General features: G+C 40.3%; 2 protein-coding genes across 4 annotated transcripts in view; one reads left to right on the forward strand and one right to left on the reverse strand.

Annotated features, from left to right (window-relative positions):
• Nucleotides 1–1,785: 1,785 nt before the first annotated feature.
• On the reverse strand, nucleotides 1,786–6,122 carry ankrd33ab (ankyrin repeat domain 33Ab). The gene is made up of 4 exons (XM_061832956.1): nucleotides 5,857–6,122; nucleotides 4,481–4,610; nucleotides 4,222–4,362; nucleotides 1,786–2,926 (listed from the first exon to the last, which is right to left on the reverse strand). The coding sequence occupies exons 1-4, from the start codon at nucleotides 6,109–6,111 to the stop codon at nucleotides 2,106–2,108; spliced, it is 1,347 nt and encodes a 448-aa protein (XP_061688940.1). The 5' UTR covers nucleotides 6,112–6,122; the 3' UTR covers nucleotides 1,786–2,105.
• The window catches only part of arhgef25b (Rho guanine nucleotide exchange factor (GEF) 25b), a 32,000-nt gene continuing 11,597 nt past the window's right edge, over nucleotides 5,980–26,382 (forward strand). Inside the window, exons 1-5 of one of the 3 annotated variants that reach the window (XM_061832953.1) lie at nucleotides 5,980–6,084; nucleotides 10,841–10,993; nucleotides 11,589–11,687; nucleotides 23,053–23,363; nucleotides 23,442–23,546. In XM_061832953.1, the coding sequence (XP_061688937.1) occupies nucleotides 11,639–11,687; nucleotides 23,053–23,363; nucleotides 23,442–23,546 (465 nt within the window). In that variant the 5' untranslated portion in view covers nucleotides 5,980–6,084; nucleotides 10,841–10,993; nucleotides 11,589–11,638. Of the gene's footprint in view, nucleotides 6,131–10,840; nucleotides 10,994–11,588; nucleotides 11,688–22,754; nucleotides 22,789–23,052; nucleotides 23,364–23,441; nucleotides 23,547–26,382 lie in introns of those variants that run through there. The other 2 variants (XM_061832952.1, XM_061832954.1) reach the window with 2 other exon arrangements.

A 26,382-nucleotide genomic window follows, 5' to 3' on the forward strand; every position in this document is an offset into this window, starting at 1 on the left:
GCAATGAAACGAATGTTATACATGATTTGAGGATTACTGTCCTCAATTTTAATGTAAGTTTGCCACATATATACAATACAGTACATTACATGTTTTGCATTATTTAAAAAAAACATAACAATAAATGTACATAATAATGCACATTCATGTTATGCAAGTCAATATAAATGTGACCAGGTTGAGTTTTTCAATTGAACAGGTGGTTGAGGTTTAAAAAAAAAAATCAAATATGTATAGGCAATTCAGTTTCATTGTTTTCTCATAAATCATTGAATTAGCCTAACGAGCCAATTGTTTAATATGAAACCATCCATACGTTTTCTTAGCCGCTTATCCTCACGAAGGTCGCGGGAGTGCTGGAGCCTATCGCAGCTGTCAACGGGCAGGAGGCGGGGTACACCCTGAACTGGTTGCCAGCCAATTGCATGGCACATAGAGACAAACAGTCACACTCACAATCACACCTAGGGGCAATTTAGTGTTCAATTAATGTTGCATGTTTTTGGGATGTGGGAGGAAACCGGAGTACCCCGAGGAAACCCACGCAGGCACGGGGAGAACGTGCAAACTCCACACAGGCGGGTCAACGTATTGAACCGGGGACCTCCAAATTGTGAGGCCAACGCTTTCCCAGCTGACCCACCGTGCCGTCTATAAAATTATAAAATGTTGAATTAATATGTATTGCTTGACATTTTTTTTCATTATAATGAATGAACTATTTAATTAGGTAAGTAATTCAAAAATGAACAAATGCAAATAAATGCAAAACCATACTTTGCCCACCCATTCAAGTCAGGAGGTGGACAGATGGCTTGCATCCGTGAAACAAAAGCAGCAATGTGCATGAGTTTTATGGATTTTTCCAAAGCCCTGAAAAAGAAAAAAATATATACATTGTCATGTTCTATAACAGACTGGATTTAAATGACTTACAGTGGAACCTCGGTTTTGTGATCAACCTATAACAATTTTTTTTACTCACTTGTTTGCATGCAAACCCAAATAAATATTTGCCACAGAAAATAATGTTCCTCCAATTAATCGGTTTCAGACACCCAAAAATTTTCATAAAAATAAGTTAGAGACTAACTATACTGTTGTTTAACGTTCAGAAAACTGAAATTAATATAAATGGCTCATAAAACAGATAAAGTAACATTAAAGACCACTTTTCTGTATCTGTATTGATAGCATATGAAGAGGGAAGAGCGAGAAGGATATAACGTTATAGTTTAAAAGCGCTTATCTGTCATTTTCACACATGACTACAATTTTTTTCTTGAATTTTTTGCTGTCTCCCCTCTTTCTTCACCAAAGTGCCGGCAGACTCTGTGTTGTTTATTGAAAAATTACAATAAATAAGCATAAAAAAACTTTGTAAATGCTTCCAATGAATATGCCGTGAACAAGAAAACACACAGTTAGGCATGCGCATGAGATGTTTTGTGCGGGTGCTGAATTCCAGAAAATGAGTGGCTGAGTAATGCAGGCAGATGAATGATATTGGCTTGAACCATTTTGCTGTGTACTAAAAAAAAAGATTTATGAAAACTAGGTCAAAAACCGAATCGTACGAAAGCTAGGACATATGAAAACCAAGGTTTCACTGTATCATGTTAACTTCAAACAATGTTAGAACAGTAGACACCCGCATACTTGCATACATACCCCGGATTCACCTATGAACAGATTTTTTTTTCAAATTCTTTCCAATCAAATTTTGTGTGTGGGTGGGTGGGAGTATAACAATGCAAAGGCCTATTTGCAGTTTAGTCCCGCATATTCAAGAATTTTGAGGGCTTTAAAAAAGAATCTCTATGAATCTCAGCGTAAGAATGAAAGAATGTCAATGCACTTATAATGGGTGTCAGTCATCTGCAGATTTTCATGCTTTGCGTTCCAGCCTGGTCCCTTGTCTCCTGCAAATAGCGGGGGTCCACTGTAGTTGCATCTCTTTTTTGAGGTTACCATTAATTGATAAATCAATAATACGTACCAAGATCTTTGGTTTAAATATTTTGAAACCCTGAGTAGTGATTATTAAAAAAAAAAAAAAAAAAAAAACAGCTTTGGTCGAAAAAGATTTAGGGGGGAATAAAATTCTATTTTTTGTCCTTTTTGGTGCCACGTTCCTTTTTCTCATTTTTCTCTTTCTCCTTCTTCTCCTTTTTCTTCTCTTCTTTGATTTCTTTATATCTCCACTTGGGTGGTTCCAGGTAGCCTTTCTGCGCCTTTTTCTTCTTCTTTTCTTTCTTTGGCGTGGCCTCCGTGGGTCTGTTGATGTTGATCTGGGGGATGCACCCCGAGGGGAAGACACTGTTCCTCCTGGCCATACTTCGGGGGATGAACTTGGAGGCCACCTTGGTGGAGGCCAGTGAAAGGATGCTGCCCCTCCTTTCGCTGTCAGCGCAGCAGGTTGCAGGGATGGACTCTGCCGAGTGGATGGAGGGAATGATGTGGGAGATGGAGCCGTTGCTATGGCACACGGAACTTTCCTCCAGTTCCCTCTCAGAGTGTTTCTTCATCAGCTCTGGTACAGCGAGACGTCGCCTGCCCAGCTCTGGGGGACTGGTGGGGCACAGTGGACGGCAGCCGGTGGAAATGAGGGGGCTGTGGATACTGGTGGTGATACGCACCATATGGTCCAAAACCCCATTATCCTCAGGGTCACGAGGTAGCCGGAATCCAAACGTGTTCTTAATGTGATGCGTGATTCTTTCCCGGGTGCTTTTTTCCGCCATGGCCTTCGAGACCCTCTCCTTGAGCTCGGGCCACTCCGGGATGTAGCTCTCGCAAAATTGCTCAGCCCTCGGCCTTAGTTTGAGGCGGCGCAGACGATGCAACGTTTCATAGCGACCTGTTTTTAGTGCCCAGTCCTGAGCGCACTTTCCTCTTGTGGTGTCTGTCGCATTGATGTCAGCCCCTGCAGTGAAAGATGATGAGGAGCAGAATACAAATAAAATACATAGCATTCCAAAGTCAATTAGACTTGTTGTTTTAGCTATGATGAGCATATAGAGTCATGGAAATAATAGGGATAGGCTCCTGCCCACCCTAATGAGGATATGCGGTGCAAAAAAAAAAAATTGATGAATACTACTACAATACTGTATTGTTTTTCTTTTGCAATTTTGCACAATCCACTATGGTTGCTACATGGAAAATACTGTACGTGATCTGAGCAAAGTAGTTACTTTATAATGATTCATAATGATTATTGACAGTTAAATGTGTTTTTGAACCTTTTAATACATGCAATGTAGTGATGTTTTCATACATATACTCTTTCTAACAACATCCAACACAAGAACTGGATCAAAAAGATTGCCTTATCCAGACAACGCATGTAGCTAAGATCCATACATCAATTTTCTTTGCCGCTTATCCTCACGAGGGTCGCGGAGAATGGTGGAGCCTAGCCCAGCTATCAACGGGCAGGAGGCAGGGTGCACCCTGAACTTGGTTGCCAGCCAATCACAGGGCACATAGAGACAAGTAGCCGCACTCACAATCACACCTAGGCGCAATTTAGTGTCCAATTAATGTTGCATGTTTTTGGAATGTGGGATGAAACCGGAGTGCCTGGAGGAAACCCATGCAGGCACGGGGGAGAACATGCACACTCCACACAGGCGGAGCCGGGATCGAACCCGGGACCTCAGAACTGTGTTAGGCCAACGCTTTCCAGCTGATTCACCGTGCCGCCCCGTAGCTAAGATCAACAAATGAAAAAAATGTAAAAAGCTGCCATTATGATCCGGTGCAGTTTACACTGCAAATTACCATCACAATAATAACTTGTAAAAACAAGATGTCTGACACTATCAATAAAAACTGAATTTGATTGGATCCGATTTGATGCTATATTCAAACGCGAGGGCATGTGCATCCATACAAGCACGTACGATAGGTGATCTACAAGGTAATCACTCATTACCATAGGGTGTTTTTAGTGTGATAATATGTTCAGAATGATCCCTTTAACCGGTCTGGCGTCATACTCTGATGGACAAAGTTAGCCGTCTTAAAATACGGACAGCTCAGCGTCCCGGCTAGCTATTCTTGAACTATACGATTGGAGGTTAATGGGATAAAGTCCAGCTTTCAAAAAAGGTCTTTGTCATAGAAGAGCAACTCCTGTGCAAGGCTGCCCTTGCAAGTGTGGACTGAATATAGAAATATAGAAAAGTGTGCTTTTCATGAAATTATTTTACATACCGGCCATAACAAGTGCAGCAACCACGTCATCGCGGCCCGTCATGGCAGCTTTGATGAGGGCCGTGAAGCCACGGCAGTCTCTTGTTTCTGTGTCTATTCCAGGATAATAATTTAGGAGGTACATGACCGTGTTCACGTGACCTGGGGATCAAAAAGCATCAATCGAAAGCATATATATAATATTTGAAATGTCTTTTTTGCCCAGAAGTCATTTGGTAGACAAATTGCAAATGTATCGCATTGTTTAGTTGTGACCTACCTGCTTGGGACGCGATCATCAGTGCTGTGTTGCCTTCATTGTCCTGATGATTGATGTTTATGTAGGGGCAGGTGTTAAGACCGTATACAATATCAATAAATCCTTTGCAGCAAGCCACCATCAAGCCATTCTGTGGGGAGGAGTTCAAAGTTTGGATGAATTAAAATAATGGACATCCACTTGGGCAATTTAGATGCTACACTAAATTCATTAAAATTTAAATGACTGTATTCTCAGCTGCAGTGTTGTACAAATTTGGTCTGCCACTCACGGTTATTTCTTTCCATCCCTTTTTTTTTTTTATCAAAACAGTATATAATTTGTAATTGACAGTGGAGAAAATACAAAAAGATAATTTATTATTATTCAGACCCTGGTTTGGTTTTGTTGCATCGGTCAGAAAATGGGCAGAAATGTTGGTTGATGTTTTTCAAAGTAAAAACAGGTATTTGCAAATGTCGTATTTTTGATTATACTCAAAGATAATCCATCTGCTGTCATGGATGACTACAGAAATCGTAGAATATTTACTCTTGTTGAGAGAGTGAAAATCAGAGGATTAGGACAATTTTAAATTAAACAGGGTCTCTAAATGATTAATCTGATCAAAAATAATTGTTGATTAATTTGATACCCGATTAGTTGCCAATTAATAATTTAATTGTGGCACCTCAAGTACGTATGAAGGAGGTTGTTTTGACAAACGTTTGCACTTGCTAATATTTTGTCGGACCGCTGGGATGTTTGTATTTTCTGAATTATTTGTTTTTTTTTTTTTACAAATTCGCTTGGAATAGTATAGTGAATGTGGTTTTCGTAATTCTATTTTGCATCCTCATTTATAAGATATTGTTGTATAGTTCTTGAAGTGATATTTTACATTCAATCCAAGAGATTTGCATTTCCTTTCTTATCTTTAACTTTGTGTCTTCTATGAAGCAGGAGTTCAAACTAAATAATTGAATGGAATTCAGTGTCACACTTCTTCTAAATCACAGGTGTCAAACTCAAGGCCAGTGGGGCCGGATCCGGCCTGCCGCATGATTTTATCTGGCCCGCGAAGGCAAATCATGCGTATCAAACTTCCATGATTTTTGGTCAAATCTGTACCAACATTTCAAATTGTCATATCATAAATGATAACCTTGAAATATTGCAAGCATTTTCTGTGTTACCAAGCAACAATAGGTGAAAAACCCATCACCATTGGTTTCTGATTCCAAAACTAATTCATAAATTTCACGTGTCAATATGATGAGGCGAGTAAAGATTTTTAAGGTTTCAGTTATAATGGCCCCCTGACCGAAATTGTCACTACAACGTGGCCCACGGCAAAAGTGAGTTTGAGACCCCTGTTCTAAATCATGTACCCTTACCCATCCATTGATGTCCAAGTCCATGACCTCCTCTCTTGTCACTCCTCTCTCCAGAATCCTGCGCAGTGAGGCCGGGTCATTGCGGGCACACGCTTGGTACAGTGTGGATGCCGTTCGCCCGTCCGATGTCTCCGGCGCGTAATCCGGCAGAACAGAGTCGTCGGACAGGATGCTTTCCGAGTCCCACCCCGATGAAGACCCGTCCTCCTCGTCAGGGCCTTCGCCCAGGTGAGGGTCCTCTGCTGCCGTGGCCATCTTCCAGCAGCAGAGTCAGGTGAGATGATGCTCTATCCTCTGACTACATCTACCAGGGGACAGGGTAGGATAGCGTTACGGAGGCGAAGACAATCATTAGAATCCGACAATCGGGTCTAAAACACTGATACGGGGGTTTGTTGACGGACAACGTGATCGATGGTAGCGAGTGTCCGCCTGGTCAGGGATTATGCCTGAATTACCTGACTGTCATGGACTTCGTGTAGCCATGTGAGGGGCCTCACAGTTAAGTAACAAGGATCAGGAATTAAAAGCCTTGCTGAGTGCACGTGCCTGCTAAATAGGGAATGACCCTCAACCTTAGAATAACCTCAGGCACGGGTGGCGTCCGGGTTAGATATCTATCTATCTATCTATCTATCTATCTATCTATCTATCTATCTCTATCTATCTATCTATCATCTATCTATCTATCTATCTATCTATCTATCTATCTATCTATCTATATCTATCTATCTATCTATATCTATCTATCTATCTATCTATCTATCTATCTATCTATATCTATCTATCTATCTATCTATCTATATCTATCTATCTATCTATCTCTATCTATCTATCTATCTATATCTATCTATCTATCTATCTATCTATCTATCCATCCATCCCACCTGTTTAATCACACAACATCACATGAGTACATACACAAGGAGATATGAAACTTACTAGAACGTGTTCATGGAACAACAAGTGTGAGCCCAAAGATATGCACAAACGGATCACACCCTGTGTAACTTTCGATTTTGGGTGACTTGCAACTTCTTCCAGTATTCCCGCCGAGCTGCTCAGAAGGTAGTTCCCTGTGGTGCCTCTGAATGGATGTACTGTACTCTTTTACATCCCATACGTTGTGGTGACATGAAACTGAAACGAGGAGGAGTCACAGTTGAATACACTGTCCGTCTAACTTGTTCTCCGTTCATCCCACCTAAACCTTTGCAGGCAGGATTACTTGCTGCTCTGGCCATTTTTTGTTTATCAACACAACACTGGTAGTGGAAAAACTGCTCTGATTTCTACAACATGATTAAGCCATTTATGATTCCTATGCTGTTATATGACATTTTTGTCATTATTTGTTTTATTTCCCACAATGAGAGTTATTTGTCAGATGTACTGTAAACAAGTACAACACTTTGCTAAAAACTGAGGCCATCACCAGATTTTACCCATATTAAAATATTTGGTTTTGTCATTGCTTTACAGATTTTACTGTGTGTTTCGGTCCAGTAATTTCTTTATTTTTATCAAATCTAATGGACTGTATATACCACTTTAAAATTATAAACACTTTGTGACTTGTTTCTTTGTATACCCTTTTTACTTACACGACAGCCATCCATCCATCCAACAATTTCTTTGCCGCTTATCGTCACAAGGGTTGCGGGGAGTGCTGGAGCCTATCCCAGCTGTCAATGGGCTGTAGGCAGGGTACACCCTGAACTGGTTGCCAGCCAATCGCAGGGCACATAGAGACAAACAGGCACACTCACAATCAGACCTAGGGATAATTTAGAACAGGGGTCACCAACGCGGTGCTCGCGGGCGAATGGTACCCAGCGAGGGCCATATAAGGCGCCCGCGAGGTATGTTCTAAAAATACCATAGGCCAGAAATTGTTACTATTATTTGTGCTTTCAATTCTGAATATTACTTGCTTACATGAATTAAAATTTTAAAATACCTTTAATGGCATTTACTACAATAAATTAAAAATATTTTATGTACGTGTAATGAACTGAGTCTGAAGTTTGCCGCAAACAAGTCACGTAGCCCTTCATACAATCGGTGCTCACTAAGTAGCCCTCAGCCTCGAGGTTGTTGAGCCCTGATTTAGAGGTGTCCAATTAATGTTGCATATTTTTGGGATGTCGGAGGAAACCAGAGTGCCCGGAGAAACCCCAAGCAGACATGAGGAGAACATGCAAACTCCAGACAGGCAGGTCCGGGATTAAACCCGGGACCTCAGAACAGTGAGGCCAACGCTTTCCATCTGATCCACCGTGCCGCCCTACTTACACAACATGTATAGTATAACATTCAGTCAGTGTTTTTAGCAGAATACATTTATAAAAAAATACCAACAAAGAAATTCATTATGAAACACAAATATGGCAAATATTTAGTATAACCTCTTACACACATAACTGTACTTACATGGTATCCAAGGTAGTTAAATGGTTCATAAGAATAAAGTAACCTATTATTTTGATAAATTAATGTGATTAGAGCAAAAATATGCATAGGTGGACAAATTTGTTGATACCCCTCTGTTAATGAAAGAAAAAAAGTAACAATGTTCACAGAAAAAAACTTTAAGTAATAAATCAAGACATAATGAAAGTCAACCAATGAAAACCCTCCGATGGTTTTCAACCGTGGCGCAACAGAATTACTTTTAAAAACAAACTCTTGAAATAGGTATGGATGAAAATGACAGTACCCCTAATAAGACTACAAATAATTAGACCGTAAGGACATGTTTAAACAAGGTGTGTCCACTAATAAGCACCGCAGGTTTCTTTAAACTTGTAATCAGTCAGTTGGCCTTTTTAAATGGTGACAAGTATTCACTGCGTTGTTTGGTGAAATGGTGTGTATCACGCAAAACATGGACCAGAGGAAGCTTGGAAAGAGTTGTTTGAGGAGATTAGAATGAAAACTGTAGACAAGCATGTTAAAGGTAAAGACCCTAAGACCATCTCCAAGCAGCTTGATGTTCCTGTGACGACACTTGCACATATTATTCAGAAATTTAAGGTCCATGAGACTGTAGCCTACCTACCTGCACGTGGCAGCATGAGGAAAATTAATGATAAATTGAAAAGACAGATAATATCTGTCATTGTTTGAAGCAAAGTGGACCTCATGACTAAACACCACTGTGGAAAATAATTCTAAAAAAAATTTCAGCGAAGCACATCAGTGCAGACAAAGATAAAGCAAAGAAAAGAACACTGTCCCTACTGTGAAACATTGAGGGGGCTCTGTTATGTTCTGGGTTTGTTTTGCTAAATTTATCACAGAGTGTCACAAATCTGCACACGGTACAATGATATCTCAATATATCACTGTGTTTTACAGAGGAACGTGCTTCCCAGTGTGAGAAAAATTGGTCTCAGTCAGAGATCTTGCAACAGCATAATGAACCAAAACTAAATGAACCATTAACAGACACAAATGAATACCATGATAAAGTGTCCTAAAACTATTGATGATTGATAATAATCTACATCAAAAATATAACCCCCGGAACATGTACAATAATTTTTGTTTATAAATGAGTCAGCAATTTGCAGCTACATGTATGATATATGACGTAAGACGAGGAAGCCCAGAGGAATCTCATGAATTGACTCCCACGCACGCTATTAATCTCATCAGTGAGAACCAGTGTGCTCCCTACAGATGGAACAACGTTCAAACACAAGTACAAACAAACAATGGCAGCCTGAGTTGGGTGACGTCATGGTTGAATATAAACCACAAGAGGGCGTCTTGTTTTTCATTGCTGCATTAATAGACTGAAGCCCAAGCAATGAACATTTCAGCTATGTATGAACTGTATTATCATGGTTAGTTATATCAAAGGCATATGGGGGAATGGGGGTGGTAAAGCTTCTCTGGTTGTAAAATGTTGAATTAAAAAAAAAAAAAAAAGACAAATGTGCTTCCAGTATTGCACACCCTCAACATAGGCTGTAAAAAAAAAAAAAAGTTGCATTTACAGGGAATTTAGGCAAAACGTCGCTGGACTCACAAAGTCAGTAAACTTTTTTTGTTTTTAAAATCAACCAGTTAAGGTTGTGCTTTGGAGTTTTTTTTTTGTTTTGTTTTGCCATTTATTTTCTACACTTCTTAGTACTGGCATGTTAAAATAAATGTGCCAATCAAGGGTTATTGATTTAATAAAGACTGAGAGTTTGATCTGCTGTATTTAGGAATCCTAAAACGTCACATAAAAAAAAAACTGTACAGTGAACAAATGGATTGTTTCTATTGCCATTATTTCCTATGGGAATATTTGTTGTGAACGCTGAGTCAGATGTACATGGAAAATGGGTCCTTGCCATTTCTTTCTTTGGAAAAAAAAAAGAATGCACTCGGGTCATTGCCTCATTTCACCATGTTTGACCCGAAGAACAGTTACCTGAAGCTCTTATCCTTCTTGCTTGCCCTGCTCCTGTTTAATGGGTGAAACCAACACCATGGAGTCCTTTTACAGCATATACTACTCAAATTTTAACGTTGCAAATGAGTTAAAATCAAAAGTATGTTTTTAGTACCAGTCAATTCCGGTTTGGTTCATATACACAGTTTGTGTGTTTGTACGAAGGGGACAATTGAAACATGAGAAACTTGTGAGATCGTTCGGGGAGATGGAAACTGTCTAAACTGTAATCTTAACAACATTTACAATCAATGCTCATGATGATAGTGATTCAAGTTTTCTGAGACAGTTCAAAGGCCTGCTATGGGAATGAACCCGTGGGACTCGTGGGACGGACGAGGCTGTGGGCCTGTCTGGACACATCAAACTCCCTCCCTTCGTCCTCACTCAAGTGGCCTGAGGAGGGATCCCTCTGCGTCTGACCAGCCGTCCTCATGTGCCCAGAAGAAGAAATATTCTCTTCTTTTGTTTTCCTGGAGTGAAAGCCAAACACTGGCTGACATGTTTTCTTCTTCCTCTTCCTCTGTCTATCCGCAGACAAGGAGACGCTCCACAGAGGAGAGGAGTGAGGGTGAGCTCGAGATGAAGGACGAGTTTTGATACACAAGGAAGAGCAAGAGATGAACAATGAAGACTTTGGCGAAAGTACAAGGACGGACTCGACAAACTAAGGGATACATGGTGGACAAAGTGAGTGTGGCATTGTCATACAAATGAGGTGAAAATTAAAACATTCATTTTCAAAAAGCTCAACGCTATGCATCCATTCATATTATCCTTGACAAGTTTGGTTCAGCAAATCTAAACCTCCACCAACTTCAGTCATATCTAACTTATGCTCATTTTATCATTATATTAGTTGTGCTTGCCTGTGTAGAATGAGAAGAATCCAAAGATTTTATAATATTTGACAAACCTGTCATAGTTTTGATTCAAAAGTAAATTGTTCTTGTTTTGAAAAGGCTATCTTTTTGCTTTCATAATTGTTGTGCTGTTAGCTGCCAGACAAATCCTACCACTAAAATAAAAAAGCACTCCCACTGAAGCAAAATTAGCGGACCGAAAGGTGTGAGTCGAGATTAAAATGCATTTGAAGGAGACATGGCTATCTTATTCTCTAAATACATTTTATTTCTTTCGAGACGTGCTCTGAATTTCCCAAACACTACAAATGAAAAAAAAGGGTGAGAGTAGTCATAGGGCACTTGCACAGGTTTTTCAGAGAGAAATATAATGGTGTGTTCATTTTTATTTGTTGACACACCCACTGTGTGTACGATTTCAGACTTCAGCAAGGAGAAACTGGTGACGGGTGACAACAATCAACACACAAATATGGAATGCAAGTTGGCCAGCAGGTCCAAAGTGGCTGCAGGATGCATTGGTAATAATAATAATTATGATGACAATATTACATCATGTGTAAGTTAAGAACCCATCCATCCATTTTCTTAGCCGCTTATCCTCACGCGGGACACGGGGAGTGCCGGAGCCTGTCCCAGCTGTTAACGGGCAGGAGGCGGGGTACACCCTGAACTGGTTGCCAGCCAATCACAGGGGAAATTGAGACAAACTGCCGCACTCACAATCACACCTAGGGGCAATTTAGAGTGTCCAATTAATGTTGAATGTTTTTTGGGATGTGGGAGGAAATCGAAATGCTCGGAGAAAAACCCACGCAGACATGAGGAGAACATGCAAACTCCACATAGGCGGGCCTGGGATTGAACCTGGATCCTCAGAACTGTGAGGCCAACGCTTTACTCGCTTATCCGCCAGGCTGCCAAATTAAGAATATTAAATAATAATTATTATTCTAACAATAGTACAAACAATCTTTCAATCGGGGGAAACTAAATGTCAGGGTGTCAAACAAATTTTTATTGTAGGCCACATTGTAGGTAAATTTTCTAACCCGTTGTTTTTTTTTCCTTTGGCATTGATTCATGTGACAGTTTGGTGAACACTTCTGACATAACAAATTTGTTCAATTGTACTTTGATTTTATTAGTAATTTATATCCATCTACTGTTTGTAAAAACAGTAAAAACACATGTTAAAGATTTCTTAAACTCATTATCTAGAATGATTTCACAAGGTGTTTAAGTGGGTCCCGGGTTGTAATCTGGGCACACTTGTGTTTTTTTTTTTTTTTTTTTGGGGGGGGTCTTTCTTTTGGGGGGGACTTTCTTCCCACTTTTCAAAAAACATCCATGATTCATTGTGGACTCTACAAGATAGAGTCTACATTCTCCGCAGGTGTGGGTGTGAATGATTGGTCTATGGTACCCTGTTATTGACTGGTGAACAGTTCACAGTGTGTTCACGCCCATCCATCCACCCCAATACCTGGAGTCAGCTGGGATAGGCACCAGCACACACATACCCTAGTGAGGATAACTGGTTCAGAAAATGCATGGATTCAACAAGGTAGGAAATGCATATAAAAGTCAATATGTGACACCTTGACTACCGGATTTAATTTGTTGTGACCATGCTCGTAAATCAAGTCACTCAGACGTGTCTCAAATCATCTTTCCCCATTGAAATAAATGGAATGGCATGAATTAGTTCTACTTTCATAAAATGCCAACAAAAAAAATTGTAACATGGTTCTAATAAGAAAAATACCACTCGGTGTTATCGTGCTTCATAAAATCAAAGTACAGTTATAACAAATAAGATAATCCTAGATTAAATGTGTATGCGCTTTGGCCACCAGGGGGAAGTAGAATACAAACATGAATACATACTCTTGAGTGAAACCTTGGGTTACAAATTCAATTGGTTCCATGACCCTGTTTGTCACCCAAAAGATTCTTAACCCGATGTAATATTTCCCAATGAAATGTATGGAAATGCAATTTGTCCTTTCCATACCCAAAATTAATTTGTACTTAGTTTTTGTCAGTGTTTGGCTAAAAAATAACTAGAAATAAATGAAAACACACTATTTTAAAGAAATTATGTACTCAAGAAGTGCTATTCTGTGTGACAGGAATTAAGTGAGGAGATCTCAGCACTGAATTAATGTGCTCTTATTTTTTGGTACTGGTCAGGACTCAAGCAGTAGAACATTCAATAAACGGTAGCTGCTTAACAGCTCGTTTAGAGAGACCAATGAGCAGGCCATTACAGTAGTTTAATCTGCTGGAGGCAAACACATGAATTAGTCTCTCTAAATCTGCTTTTGACACTATACCTTGTACTCTGGTTATGTTTTTGACGTAGTAAAAAGCTGCAGATGTTATTGAATGAATGTCGCACTTCAGTTCAGGTCTGAATCCATAATCACCCATAGAGTTCTAATCAGATTATTGGGTTTTAGAGAGAGGGACTGAAGGTGATTGGTGGCACTTTCTTTGCCTCTGTTGGCCAAAGACAATGGTTTCAGTTTTGTCTGACTTCAACTGGAGAAAGGTGTTTTGCATCCATGCACTGATCTGGTCGAGGCAATAACAGAGTGAATCTAAAGACCCATGTTTCCACTCCATTCAGTGACAAGTAGCACTGAGTTGCATCCTCATAGTTAAGGTAGGGCACATTTTTGCTATGTGTTAGTTGACACAATGGTAGCATATACAGATAAAAAAAAATGGGGTCCCAAGATCGAGCCCTGGGGAACCCCACAGATCAGGGCCTTTTTTTTTTTTTTTCAGAGACGGCAATTTCAACACAGTACGTCTTGAGAGAGGACTTCAACCATTTTTGTGCAACATCAGATGTTCCCACCCTGTTTTCCAACCTCTGTAATCAGATCCCATGGTCCACTGTGTCATAGGCCGTGCTCGGGTCCAGCTGGACTAAGGCTTATACTTTGCCTGCGTCTGTGTTCAGACTGATATCGTTTATCACCTTAATCAGAACTGTCTCCATGCTGTGGTGGGGTCTGAAACCAGACTGGAAAGTTTCCAAAACATTGTTACACAGGAGAAATTTGGTGAGTTTACGGAAAAATTTTTTTTCCTTGGAGCTTGCCTGAAAATGACAGATTTGATATGGGTCACTAGTTCCTCAGTACTGTTACATCATTCTTTAGGAGAAACTTAATGACATTCGTTTTCAAGGCTTTTGGAAATTATTGTCTGAAATAACACGTTAACTAAATGAGCAAGTTGTGGTAATAAACTGCTCAGCACCTTTATAAATCTCGTGGGTAACTCATTAAGGCAAACATGTGCATGAACTCAGATTGGAAATTTCTTCAACTGTTTGGTCAGTGACAGGTGTCGAATGTGTCAGTTCTAGGTGGCTGAAGTATTGTCATTTGTGTGGTAGAGATTATTGGATTTTTAGTATCTTGAACTATGTCATTAAAAAAATTGCAAAGTTGTAGTTGTAAAAGTGAGCTCTAAAGGCAGCAGAACTGGAGGGTTTGTTAATCTGGTTTGTCCGCTATTTGTGCTCGTCCCTCCTGTGCTCCCTTTTTTATGCCGTGACTGTCTTCATTTGTCTATTTTCTCCTTATGTCTATGTTTAACCATCCTAACTTTGACAGGAGTAGACACTTGATTTTCTTTTGTGAGTCACACAAAAAAAATATCTTTGCAAAGGTAAAAACAACTGATCAAATATTTAACGACAAAATCACAATTTTTGGGTATGAAAAAAAAAAGATTAAGACATGATTAGGGAACACACAAAGTGAAAGCGAGCACTTCCATTATTTTCACACTGCAATAAAAATTCAAGTTCCAAAGGTTGTTATCAAGGTTATTATGAATTTATTTATATTTCCATCCATCCATTTTCTTAACCACTTATCCTCAAAAGGGTTCTGGGGAGTGCTGGCGCCTATCCGAGCTGTCAACCGCCAAGAGGCCAGTACACCATGAATTGGTTGCCAGCCAATCGTAGGGCACATAGAGACAAACAGCCGCACTCACAATCACACCTAGGGGCAATTTAGACTGTCCAATTAACGTTGCATGTTTTGGGGATGTGGGAGGAAACCAGAGTGCCCGGAGAAAACCCACACAGGCACGGGGAGAACATCCACACTTCACACAGGCAGGCCCGTGATGACTTCAAGATTAAATATTGAGTGGTTATAGTCATTCAAAGGAAAATCTCATGGAAAAGAACCCAGCACATTTGAATAACATTTGAGTTTTGCTGGTCAAGCATAAGCATTAATAATGAACGTGTGTTACATAATCAACTGATGAATCAAAATCTTAATCTTTTCCTTCACTGACTATTTCCATGTTTGGGTTCGTGCGAGTTTATGTGCATTTGAATCACAGTACTGGCTCCCACATGACTGGACAGCTGTACTCAGAAGATCATCTAGTCATGAATACTTAATCTTGGTTTTGAGATTAAATCTGCCTGTCTCAATCCTGCCAGCTCATATCACTGATGATATTTCCACTTGGAACTTTTTCCACCACAGATTCTTTTGCTACCTGTGATCATGAAGGCAAGTGAGAAGTGGGCTTTGTTGTTCAGACATGTAGATTAGACATGGCTGAGGAACAATGACTCAGTGGCCACAGCATTAGGTTCACCCCCATAGTTGAGTGAAATCAGTAAGAATGGATAATAATGTTCAATTTACAGCAATTTGTCACAGAGGTATTCATTTACCAATAAAGTTCTACCTTGTGATAAAAGTTTAACTCATTCCGTGACCATGCTCTTAACTCAAAGAACTCGTCTCAAATCATCTGTGAAATGAATGGAGATGCATTAATCCGTTCCAGCCTTTCCCCCAAAAACATTTTTGCAGTGTTTTTGAACAAGAAAAATGGCACTTTATTACTTTATGGACAGCATGGTAGATCAGCTGGTAAAGCGTTGGTCACACAGTTCTGAGGTCTCGGGTTCAATCCCAGACCCGCCTGTGTGGGCGTTGCATTTTCTCCCCGTGCCTGCGTGGGCTTTCTCTGGGCACTCCCGAAAGCATGAAACATTAATTAGACACTCTAAATTGCCCCTAGGTGTGATTGTGAGTGAGGCTGTGTGTCTCCAGGTGCCCTGCGATTGGCTGGCAACCAGTTCAGGGTGTACTCTGCCTCCTGCCCTTTGACAGCTGGGACAGGCTCCAGCACTCCCCGCAACCCTTGTGAGGATAAGGGGCAAAGAAAATCAATGGATTACTTTATGAAACAAAGTTATACCATGATTGAATAGAATGTGTACAACTTTGTGCATCATGATTAATTCATTGCAACTCCATCATGCGGGTGCGAGTTGGCCACTGGGCAGCAGTATATTAATTAAGACGCAGACAAAATACCTTTAACAATTACTATGCCCCACTAATCTGCAATAAGTCATTTTACGCAAAGGTTCAATAATATTTTAGTAATTTTATATTGTCTGTCTTCATGAGTTGATCCACCATTTGTCTTTAAATATCTGTGAATTAAGTCAAGTGACTTAAGTCGAGTTTACTGCACATAAAGTTAGTATTTATTTATTTATTTTTTTTTGGGCAATTCAAAGAAAAATAATTGGCCGAATGGATGCTAATATCTGGAAAGAAAACTCATGAGTCAGGTCACTTGTAGTATTTCAAGTCACCATTGGATGTTGATAATTGTATTTACGGTGTCAAATGTTGCGCACTTGGATTAGTTAATGATGTTCAATGGCATAGCTTGTTTCAGTATTAGTTGTTATTCTCTGTCCTCTTGATAAATGTGGTTGCCATTATTAAATACGCTGCTGACCAAAAGTGAAGCAGCGTAAAATCATGGATGGGGAATCAAAGAAGGGTGACCAAAAGGATGACAGGAGGCGGGGCCAGGATGTCAACACTGGCTGAGCCATGTGAGCGTGTTATCCCACCCTCGTCACATATCCCGCCACCCCCCTTTCCTCTCTATCAGCCCCTCGAGTACATATGGTTCCTCTCATACGCCCGTTGCCCACGATCTGACCACAGGGAAATTGAGCATCTTTGTTTTCTTTTTGGAAAATGACCGAGGGAATATGTTTATCTTTTCCCCTGGGGATTACCCGCTGAATACGGTGGTGGGTTTGCATGTGTCAGTGTTTTTCCAGCACTATGCTTACATCTGATGTGACTGAGTCCGCCTGTGGCAATGGTCATGAGAGGGGGTCACCAGCAACGAGGATGCGGTTGTCAGCACCTGTTTAGAAAACTGCTGCGTAAATGTGGCTGCTGCGTTGTCCAAGTCAGAGGTACAGAACGTGGGCTCTTTCCCCAAAACTTTCCCATGTTGTCCATCCTGTTCTCTTCCATTCTTATAATTTCACCTCTTCCTACTTTAAATTTGTTTCTGACCAGGCAGCTGTAAAATGTGACCTTTAAATTCAATTGATGTCTATCACTATGAGCTGTATAGTGAATGGAAATAAATGGAAAATCTGGAGATCAGGTTAGAATTTTTTTTTTTTTTGTACATCCTGTATACAGTTGTGTACAATGGCACATTGGTGTGTCGTGACAGATTAATAGATGTGCCCTGGGAAATTGTCCAATTTCACCTGATTGGTCTGAAAATTTGCTCCAAATAATGTACCTTTGGGGCGGCATGGCGGATCTACTGGTAAAGCGTTGGCCTCACAGTTCTGAGGTCACGGGTTCAATCCTGGACCCGCCTGTGTGGAGTTTGCATGTTCTCTCCGTGCCTGTGTGGGTTTTCTCCGGGCACGCCGGTTTCCTCCTACGTCCCCCCAAAAAAACATGCAACATTAGTTGGACACTCTAAATTGCCCCTAGGTGTGATTGTGAGTGCGGCTGTTTGTCTCCATGTGCCCTGCGATTGGCTGGCAACCAGTTCAGGGTGTACCCCACCTCCTGCCTGTTGACAGCTGGGATAGACTCCAGCACTCACCGCGACCCTCGTGAGGATAAGCAGCAAAGAAAATGGATGGATGGATGGATTTATGCCAGCGAAGTAAAATGACAAGCAGAACAATAGAATGCTCTTCCATTGATGACATTGCTATGCATCTATGTTTTATGACATTTTTGGTTAATGTGCCGTAAGTTTTTTCCCGAATATAAAATGTGCCTTGGCTCAAAGGTAGTGGAAAAACTGTGATGTAAGAGCTGTACAAAAAGTATATACTGTATTCCTATACAAAAGATATTTATATCCACAAGCTTCACCGTAACACAGTCGTGCTTTAGCAATGACTGTATAAAAAGACATATTTTAAGATGTCCTTGACTTCTTGACATGAAATCAAACTTTTCCTGTATGAGCGCAATTAGGATTACCAAAATGATCCCTAGTTGCTAAATGCCACAATAGTGAGACGATATTTTTCAGACAAATATACAGTATTTCATAGACAACAGAGTCATGGTAAAAAAACATCTGCACCCCAAGGGTACCAATATGTTTATTAATACTCTACGTATAAACATGCCTTTAATGATGAGTGCTACATCAATATTTGGTGGTAGCGTTGGTATAAATTATGTAGTGTTTTGTTCTGCTTTATAATGTAGGTAATTTTGTATGCACTGTGTGTGCTACTGGATACATACCAAAATGAATACTCCTGTTATTGTCGCAGTGGTTTGGAGCCAAAGCAAGTAAACACACACACTTTATGTGCAGTCACTGCCTTGACCCTTAAATCCTGTGTCGCTCCAGTTGCTCACAAAGTGATTACAGAGGCGCTCTATGTGGATGGATGCTGAGAATTAATGTGACCTGAGAAAATGAAGCCAAGCAGGAGAGTTTTTGTAGGAAGTAAATTGGTGGGGCACCAACCACTAGGTAGACTGGATATTTCAGGAAAGATTACTATTGTTGCAATGGTTAAAAATAAAGTCTGCCAATGACATTTTACATGAGAAAACAGATATCAAATAGACAATACAATACAATATTAGTCGGTAGAGTAACAAAGATTTACAGTGCTAGGATTTTTTTATTGGTCATGGCATGTTTGAGAGCAACTTAATTTCAGGAGTAATAAAAGAAATCACCTTTTGCTTATCAAGTTTACTCTTGCAGCGTTACCGCTCACGTCAAGTATGTAAATGTTGGAAATGTCAATGTTTTGAATTTTGGGTTTATTTTAGTGCTTCCAAAGTTAGAGCGTGAATTTACGATTAATCACAGAAACATTATCCTCTTAATGTATTAATCTCTGATTAATCACACATTATTCTAGTCACGCACACACTCTTTTACCTTAATAATGGATGGATATTGGAATTGTGGTGGAGTTTGCTATAAGATAAGTGAGGACTCTGGCAGGCGTGTTTGGCAGCAAACTTTGCTTTGAAATATTAGGAGACTGTGACCAGTTACATAATATCACATTTAAATCACTGCTTTTCTTTTCATCTGCAAACGTCTCGTGGGGACGTCCTTATGTGTCCCAATTCATAAGGTCCACAGTTTATACAAGTAGTTTCCTCTATTATTCACAGCGGTGGAGTACGGTAACAACTGGTTCGCACATCTGCCTCACAGTTCTGAGGACTGGGGTTCAAATCCAGCCTCAGCTGTGTGGAGGTTCCATGTTCTCCCTGTGCCTGCGTGAGTTTTTTGCGGGTACTCCGTTTTCCTCCCACATCCCAAAAATGGGTATGGTAGGTTAATTGAAGACTCTACATTGCTCATAGGTATGAATGTGAGTGTGAATGTTCATGTGCCCTGTGATTGGCTGACAACCAGTCCAGGTTTTACCCCACCTCGTGCCCGCTGTTTGCTGGAAAAGGCTCCAGCATACCCTCGACTAGTAAATCGTGATGAATGGATTATTTAGCGGTATGCGGCCTCCCTCAAGAATCACTGAATTAGAAATTCAAACCATGCATACATACATATAATGTTATAGTGGCTTAAACTTTAATTATATTCTGGTACAGTGTATTTCATGTTTGAGTAAAATGCTGTTTCGTGTTTTCTTTCAGAAATATTTAATGTTAATGTTCAAACTGCACATAATGGTGGTGCTTTAAACTTGTAAAGTCCAGTATGTGTTAAATGAGGAGTTGGCAGTGTTGCAGTGAAACTGGTAGGAAGCATTGAATGTAGCTGCACTTGACGAATTCCTCCCCCCAAGACTGGACCGAAGCCACACCCCTCACTAAAATGCATGAGCACCATTTTCAAATATTGAACATTCATCATGGGATGTGGTGATAAAAGTGTGTAGTTGTGATAAAAAGTCAGAGAATCCACATAAAGCTTCAGCAGCGCTAGCATTTGAAACAATTCCACGTTAGCCAGGGCTGCTACATTGCTCTCAAGAAATATTTGTCATAAATAGATAAATATTAAACTAAAACATTTTGATGTTAATGGGTCACAGAATCTCAAGTTTCTTTTATCAGAGCCTGATAAAATATGAAGGGGATTAACCGATTCTCAGATTTCCATGCGTCAGTAAGCAGTGAAAGTTATTTTCTGCTTAAGTGACATGTAATCGTATTTAATTATATGTATGTACTTTTATTATATATGTACGGTAATTATATATCGTTATACAAACGGAATCCCTTCGAGTTGTCCAACACAAATAATTACTTCGACAGTTGCAGCAATACAGTGGACACAGAACTCGAAAAAAGAAAAGTCAAATTCACGGGGAATTCTATCGGTGGATTATAAACCTTTCTTATATTTGAACCCCGTTGTCTTTTTCAGTCACCCTCATCCGCCTTTAATCCACCTGGCAACACAACATATCAACTGACTAGAGGCCCTGACAACTCTCACAAATCAGCTTTAGTTCGCCGTGGTAAAGCATTAATAATATTACTGGTGCCGCCTGTACTGCGCAGCCAGCATGCAAGGATGAAATCCCAGCGTTGGTCCCTGCGCGCTCTGCTGACACCCTCGGGTCCGGATGGACATCCAGCTGTTGCTCTGTGGGAAAATGACCCCTTACATAAGCTCCTCAAACAAACACTAACTTGTACCTCAGTAGCAATTCGGACATCGCAGGAAGTGTCACACACCATTTTGGAGAGAGGTGTCCAAAAGTTTCTCCCAAGGATCGCATTTAGAGAAAAATGAAAGGCTGCGAGGGCCACTTTACTCTTCCGATCCTATTGGTCAGTCACCATGTGAGTCTGTTTTACCTTCAAATTATTGACCAATTGATAAATAACGGATGGGGGGCTCCATTTGGCCCCTGTGCTTTTGTTTTGAACACACCTGATTTTGTGTCATTGTTGATGCTTAATGGGGTAAAGCTTCCACTCCACCAAAAAGGGAGAGCTGTTGCCAATAAGTGATGGAATTTAACAGTACGTAAATTTATTAACTGGGTTTTGAGGAGAAAATCATCAGTATAGTTGAACAAAATTGTTGGTACCCTTCCGGTGAAGAAAGGGTGGGGGGTGGAGGAAGACAATTTGAAACTAATGATAGTGGAACTTTCCGAAATGTCTATTCACAAGCCCCAAAGCTCCTATGGACCCAAGAGGCTAAACTGGAGCATCTTGGGGAATTACATCAGCAATAAAGGTCACGGTACTAACTGGGAAACATAAAGGAGCCGCAGTTATGTTCTGGGGACGCTTTGCTCTATCCACCAATCAAATCTCAAGACAATTGCGGCATTCTGGAACAAAATGTGTCAAAATGCTTAATCTCAGTTGTGGGCCTTGTGGTATCTTCCAACAGGTAGATGACTCGAAACACATTAAAAATGAAACATTGAACTATTATGAAATTGAGTTCAATGAACTCACCATGAAACTGAAACATGTAGTCTAACATCAGAGAAGTCACCCTGAGCTAGAACTTAAAAACTTTACATGAATATGCTGACATTGTTGACATTGAGCATGAACATTGCTCATTGTAATATAGTCACAAGACAACAAAAATGAATGGATGACATGCCAAAAATGAATGGATGACATGCTAATGTTAGGCTTCTTAATGGAAACACCCTGTGAAGATTTGATGACACAAAATTTAAGCTAAAAATGTGTAAAAGAAAATCCAGCTGGGGCATAACAGGGTCATATATTGAATTCCTGATGAATGAACCAGTTGAGGTTTGACCATCTTGAGGTTTATACTTTTACTTGTGTCCTTTTGATTCATGCTGCAGTCATTAGATAGTAGCAAACGTGCACTAACCATGAGCACGACAATCAAATTTAATTCATAGTTTCATTGCTATTTTGCTACTACTCCAAATGTATTCAACTCCATCTTATTGTTTTAATATCAGTCACTTTTCTCTCTTACTTATTGTGTGAATGTGAGTGCAAAGGGTTGCCTGTGTCTATGTGCCCTGCAACTGACCAGCAACCAGTTCAGGGTGGGGTCTGCCTTTCATGACCCTGAACAGGATAAATGTGCATGACTCATGGTATTAGTATTTTTTTTTATTGACCCAACTATAACTACGTTTCAGTTCAGTTTGTTTTTTAAAAACAGCTCTTCGATGTAACAAAAATGGGGTTCCCCTGTGTTGTTTGAGGTTTAACTACAACTAGGTTCCTTTTTGCATCTCAAACAGCTACTTTCCAGTACCAGGAGCAGGAGAAGGAAAAGGAACCGTTTCCCATGACTATATTTAAAGTATGCTCTTTTCACCGTCTGTGACAAATCTACAGTCAAAATAATGTATAGAATTTCTGCTTGTGATTTTGAGACATTCCTCATGAGTGCTAATCTGTACTAGTAATTGGAAAGTTGCACCTTTGGGTACAGCAGTTGCAGTGAGTTACTGTATGTTTCAGTTGGAGCTCAGTACAGGAAATTGAACATTTGCATAGAATTCTGTCTACAGCTTGTGACCCAAGAGTACAAAATCACAAAACTAACAAGCTCTGCTCCTTGCAGCGGAGTCGTATTCTGTGGCGACCATCGATGGTACCATTAACCCTGTGCCGGGCCTGGCGCCCCTCCAGGCCTCAGACAGCTCCAGCCCGGCTGGCAGATCGCGGCACCCCGTCAGCGCCTTGAAGAAGTGGTTCACCGCTCCGGTCCGCAAGCTAAACTCCGACTCCAGAGGGGGAGGACGGGGGGTCCAGAAGCAGATGTACAGGTCAGACGGCAGACAGCAGCCTTCGCTGCTTTCCCACAGCAGAGCTCAGCCGAGACCTTTGGACCTGCATGATCGTGACTACACAATTCTCCCCTCTGCAGATATGGTGGGGTTTTAAATATATTAATACTTGTATTTATTCAGATGAACCATTCGACGACAATGCGTCCCTTTTCTTGCACAGGTGTGGAATGATGGCCCGTGGAGCTGCGAACCTTCGTCTACTCTGCAGCCTTCCCAACAGGAAGACATATTGAAAGTCCTGCGAGAAGGAGACGCGAAAAGTCTTGTAATGTCTCTATTATAACCTCACAGAAAATTACATCTGACAATATACAGTCCCTAACTCACTCTGCCCGTCAGACACGATTGACAGTGAGGGTTTTGGTTGAGGTTTGGGTATAATATGTAATTTACACTTTTAGTCATTATGAACCCTGTTGCCTGACTTGAACATTTAACAACCCTTTGCTATTTTCCGTGCACAGCAAAAAAATATATATTCCATGTAAAGTTTAAACCATATACCACAAACCCTGCTCCCCAAACACTATAATTTCAAGCTATCATTTTACACCGTCGTCCCTAAAAACAAATTGCTAAGATGATTTTATTTCAGTAAAACGCACCAAAAGTGCGTATATCGGCTTCGCAATCTGTAAGAATACAAGGTCAAGTAATAATGGTAACGATGATGTTTGTTAGCTAGATCTTTATGATAGCCACTCGGCAGAGCAAGTAAATACGTAGACATGTGGCAAAAACTCTGTACTTTACATTAACAACCCCCGGCTACACTCACCAGTTATTTCTCCTCGACATACAAAGACTTTAGTCAAGCTTTATCATTTCGAAATACTGTACTTCCTTGTCACCAATTACTACTTTCCTATTAGCCAACATTTTGATGGAATCTTCCGAGTGTTGCAGTCGATCACATTTGAAAAATGTCCAGGTGTAGTCAGTCATGCCCACAGATATAAAGTTACGGGTGTGGTCCAGCAGTCATGCCTGCAGATATAACGTTGCGGGTGTGTTCTGTTTGTAATTATGAGTGTACCCTTTTAAGAGCGGAGAGGGGGGTGCAGTGTCAGGTAAACTAGGAAGTAGAAGTAAGCTGAGCAGCAACTTGTTGGAAAAAAATTAAGACATCAGGTTGTGGTTAACTGCGCTTGATCGGTTTTCTTGTGCGCTGAGAGTATGCGAAAAGTGTGCAAATGGACAGTGGCGCAGCTTTGAGGGAACATTGGTCAAGACTACACAAAATAAGCAACGTCTTTCAATATCTATGCATTTCTACTCGTAACAAATTTTACGCGCGTGATTTTTTTGTGCTCGACTGGCCAGATTTGCTAGTGCGATGGTGCGCGGGCGCGTACACGCCTGTCAAATGCCAGTGACTGATGTTGCAGAAAAATCACGGACCAAAATAAATGAATTCATAATTTGAAAAAAAAGCTGAGGTTTCATGTATATGGTCATGATAGCGTCTTATATTGGTATGCTGTATGCAGTATAGTAATGTACTGTATAATGTTTCAGATAATTTTCGGCACACATTTTTACCTTCCCAGCAGTCAAATCCCTACCTCATGTTTCATGTCTTAATGATGATATATGCAACCAAATAACAAGTGCTTCGGCTATGAACCACAAAACATGCAAATGCAGTTTAGCGTTTACATATAAACAGCTTTGTATTCACACACATTTTTCAGTAATTGTGCCAAATCCACATTTCACCACTGTCTGGTAACCCAAAACCTTGCTGAGAGGTTTCTGGAAGCCAGATGAATCCTGCAGGCTTTTCTGGACAGCATCTGGATGTAATCAAGCGGCCAGGAGAACTGAGTCACTGTCGGGTGTTTGAGTCAGAGAGTCAGAGTTGTAGCCTAGAGGCAAGGTGAGATGCAAGCCAATGGATGTTTGCGGAGTTTGTCTCCCCTTTTGCAGCTACCCGCTCAGAAAAACATAAATTTTTGAGATCAGGGGTCACTCACAATATTTTTTCTAACTCCATCCAGTGGTTTTAGATGGGACTCAAAGTCAGGGCTTTCCACACCCAATTCATCCAAACGACACTTTAAGAACCTTTGTACAGTATGTCCACTTCTAAACAGGCATGTTGGAATAGAAAAGGGTCTTCACCAAACTGCTAGAACTCTTAACACCCCCCCAAAAATAATTATGTAATTGTAATAAATTGTAACGTGTCTTCAATGAAAAATATTGATCTACAGTATTGTACTTGATAAAAATAAACGAGAATATACTTGAAATGAAGATTAACAATACAGTTTATGCGTCATAATAATTTAATGGGCATTGTTGTTTTACCAGTGTGTGCGTGTGTGTGTTAGACACACCTTTGTGACTAAGGCACTGTATAATTCAAACACATACTATGATATGATGATAAAATATAGAAAACAATCATATCCAAACCGCCACAATGTTAGTTTTCACAGAGGATAAAGAATATATGCCTGAGTATTGTTTTATGATCTGCTTTGTCTCCATGTTATTGCTACTGTATGTGTTCAAATATAAAAGTGAGTTTAAAGACTCATACTGCACACATCGATGCTACCTTTATTAACACATCTTTGGCATTTTGCACTTTTAGCATTGAGCCACCGGACTTGGTGAATTGGTTAAATAGTTGTGTGTCATCTGTTTAGTTTTAAAGTGAAGTTCTCTTCGGAGTGGCAATGAAGGGTGTGTGTGCGGGTTCTTTTTTGAAAAATATCACACTATCTGCCATCCTGCAGCTTGTTGTTGAGTTCACTGCCACCATAGCTGGTGGTCGTATCTCAAATTCTTGCTGGCTACTCAAACCCAGCCAAGCGATGGCTTGTATTTTGAAAAGTCGTCGGTCTGGTCTCTCATAAGTCGACAGTCAGAGCAGCCAAAAGCCCAATTATTCTTGAGATAACATCATTTAGAAGGACAGACCAGCTCAATTCTGCTGTTGGAATGTCAAAATGTCTGTTGGGAGAGGAAAGTGAAAATTTAACCTACATGGTGACTTAACAGAGGGATTATGAAGCGCTGTTCAGAGATAGAGAACAGAATGTAGTGAGACTGCAGTATGTCAAGAGGATTACAGTCAGATTCACATTAGA

The sequence above is a fragment of the Syngnathoides biaculeatus genome, chromosome 10 (genome assembly GCF_019802595.1).
Source record: "Syngnathoides biaculeatus isolate LvHL_M chromosome 10, ASM1980259v1, whole genome shotgun sequence".
NCBI lineage: Eukaryota > Metazoa > Chordata > Actinopteri > Syngnathiformes > Syngnathidae > Syngnathoides > Syngnathoides biaculeatus.

Bases quoted from the DNA above. Each gene is read 5' to 3' on its own strand.
- ankrd33ab (XM_061832956.1), bottom strand. From the start codon at position 6,111: ATGGCCACGGCAGCAGAGGACCCTCACCTGGGCGAAGGCCCTGACGAG. The intron at 4,611-5,856 runs GTAAGGGTACAT...TCCTCCCCACAG, and splicing joins ACTTGGACATCAATGGATGG to AATGGCTTGATGGTGGCTTG. The intron at 2,927-4,221 runs GTATGTAAAATA...CTTTCACTGCAG, and splicing joins TGCTGCACTTGTTATGGCCG to GGGCTGACATCAATGCGACA.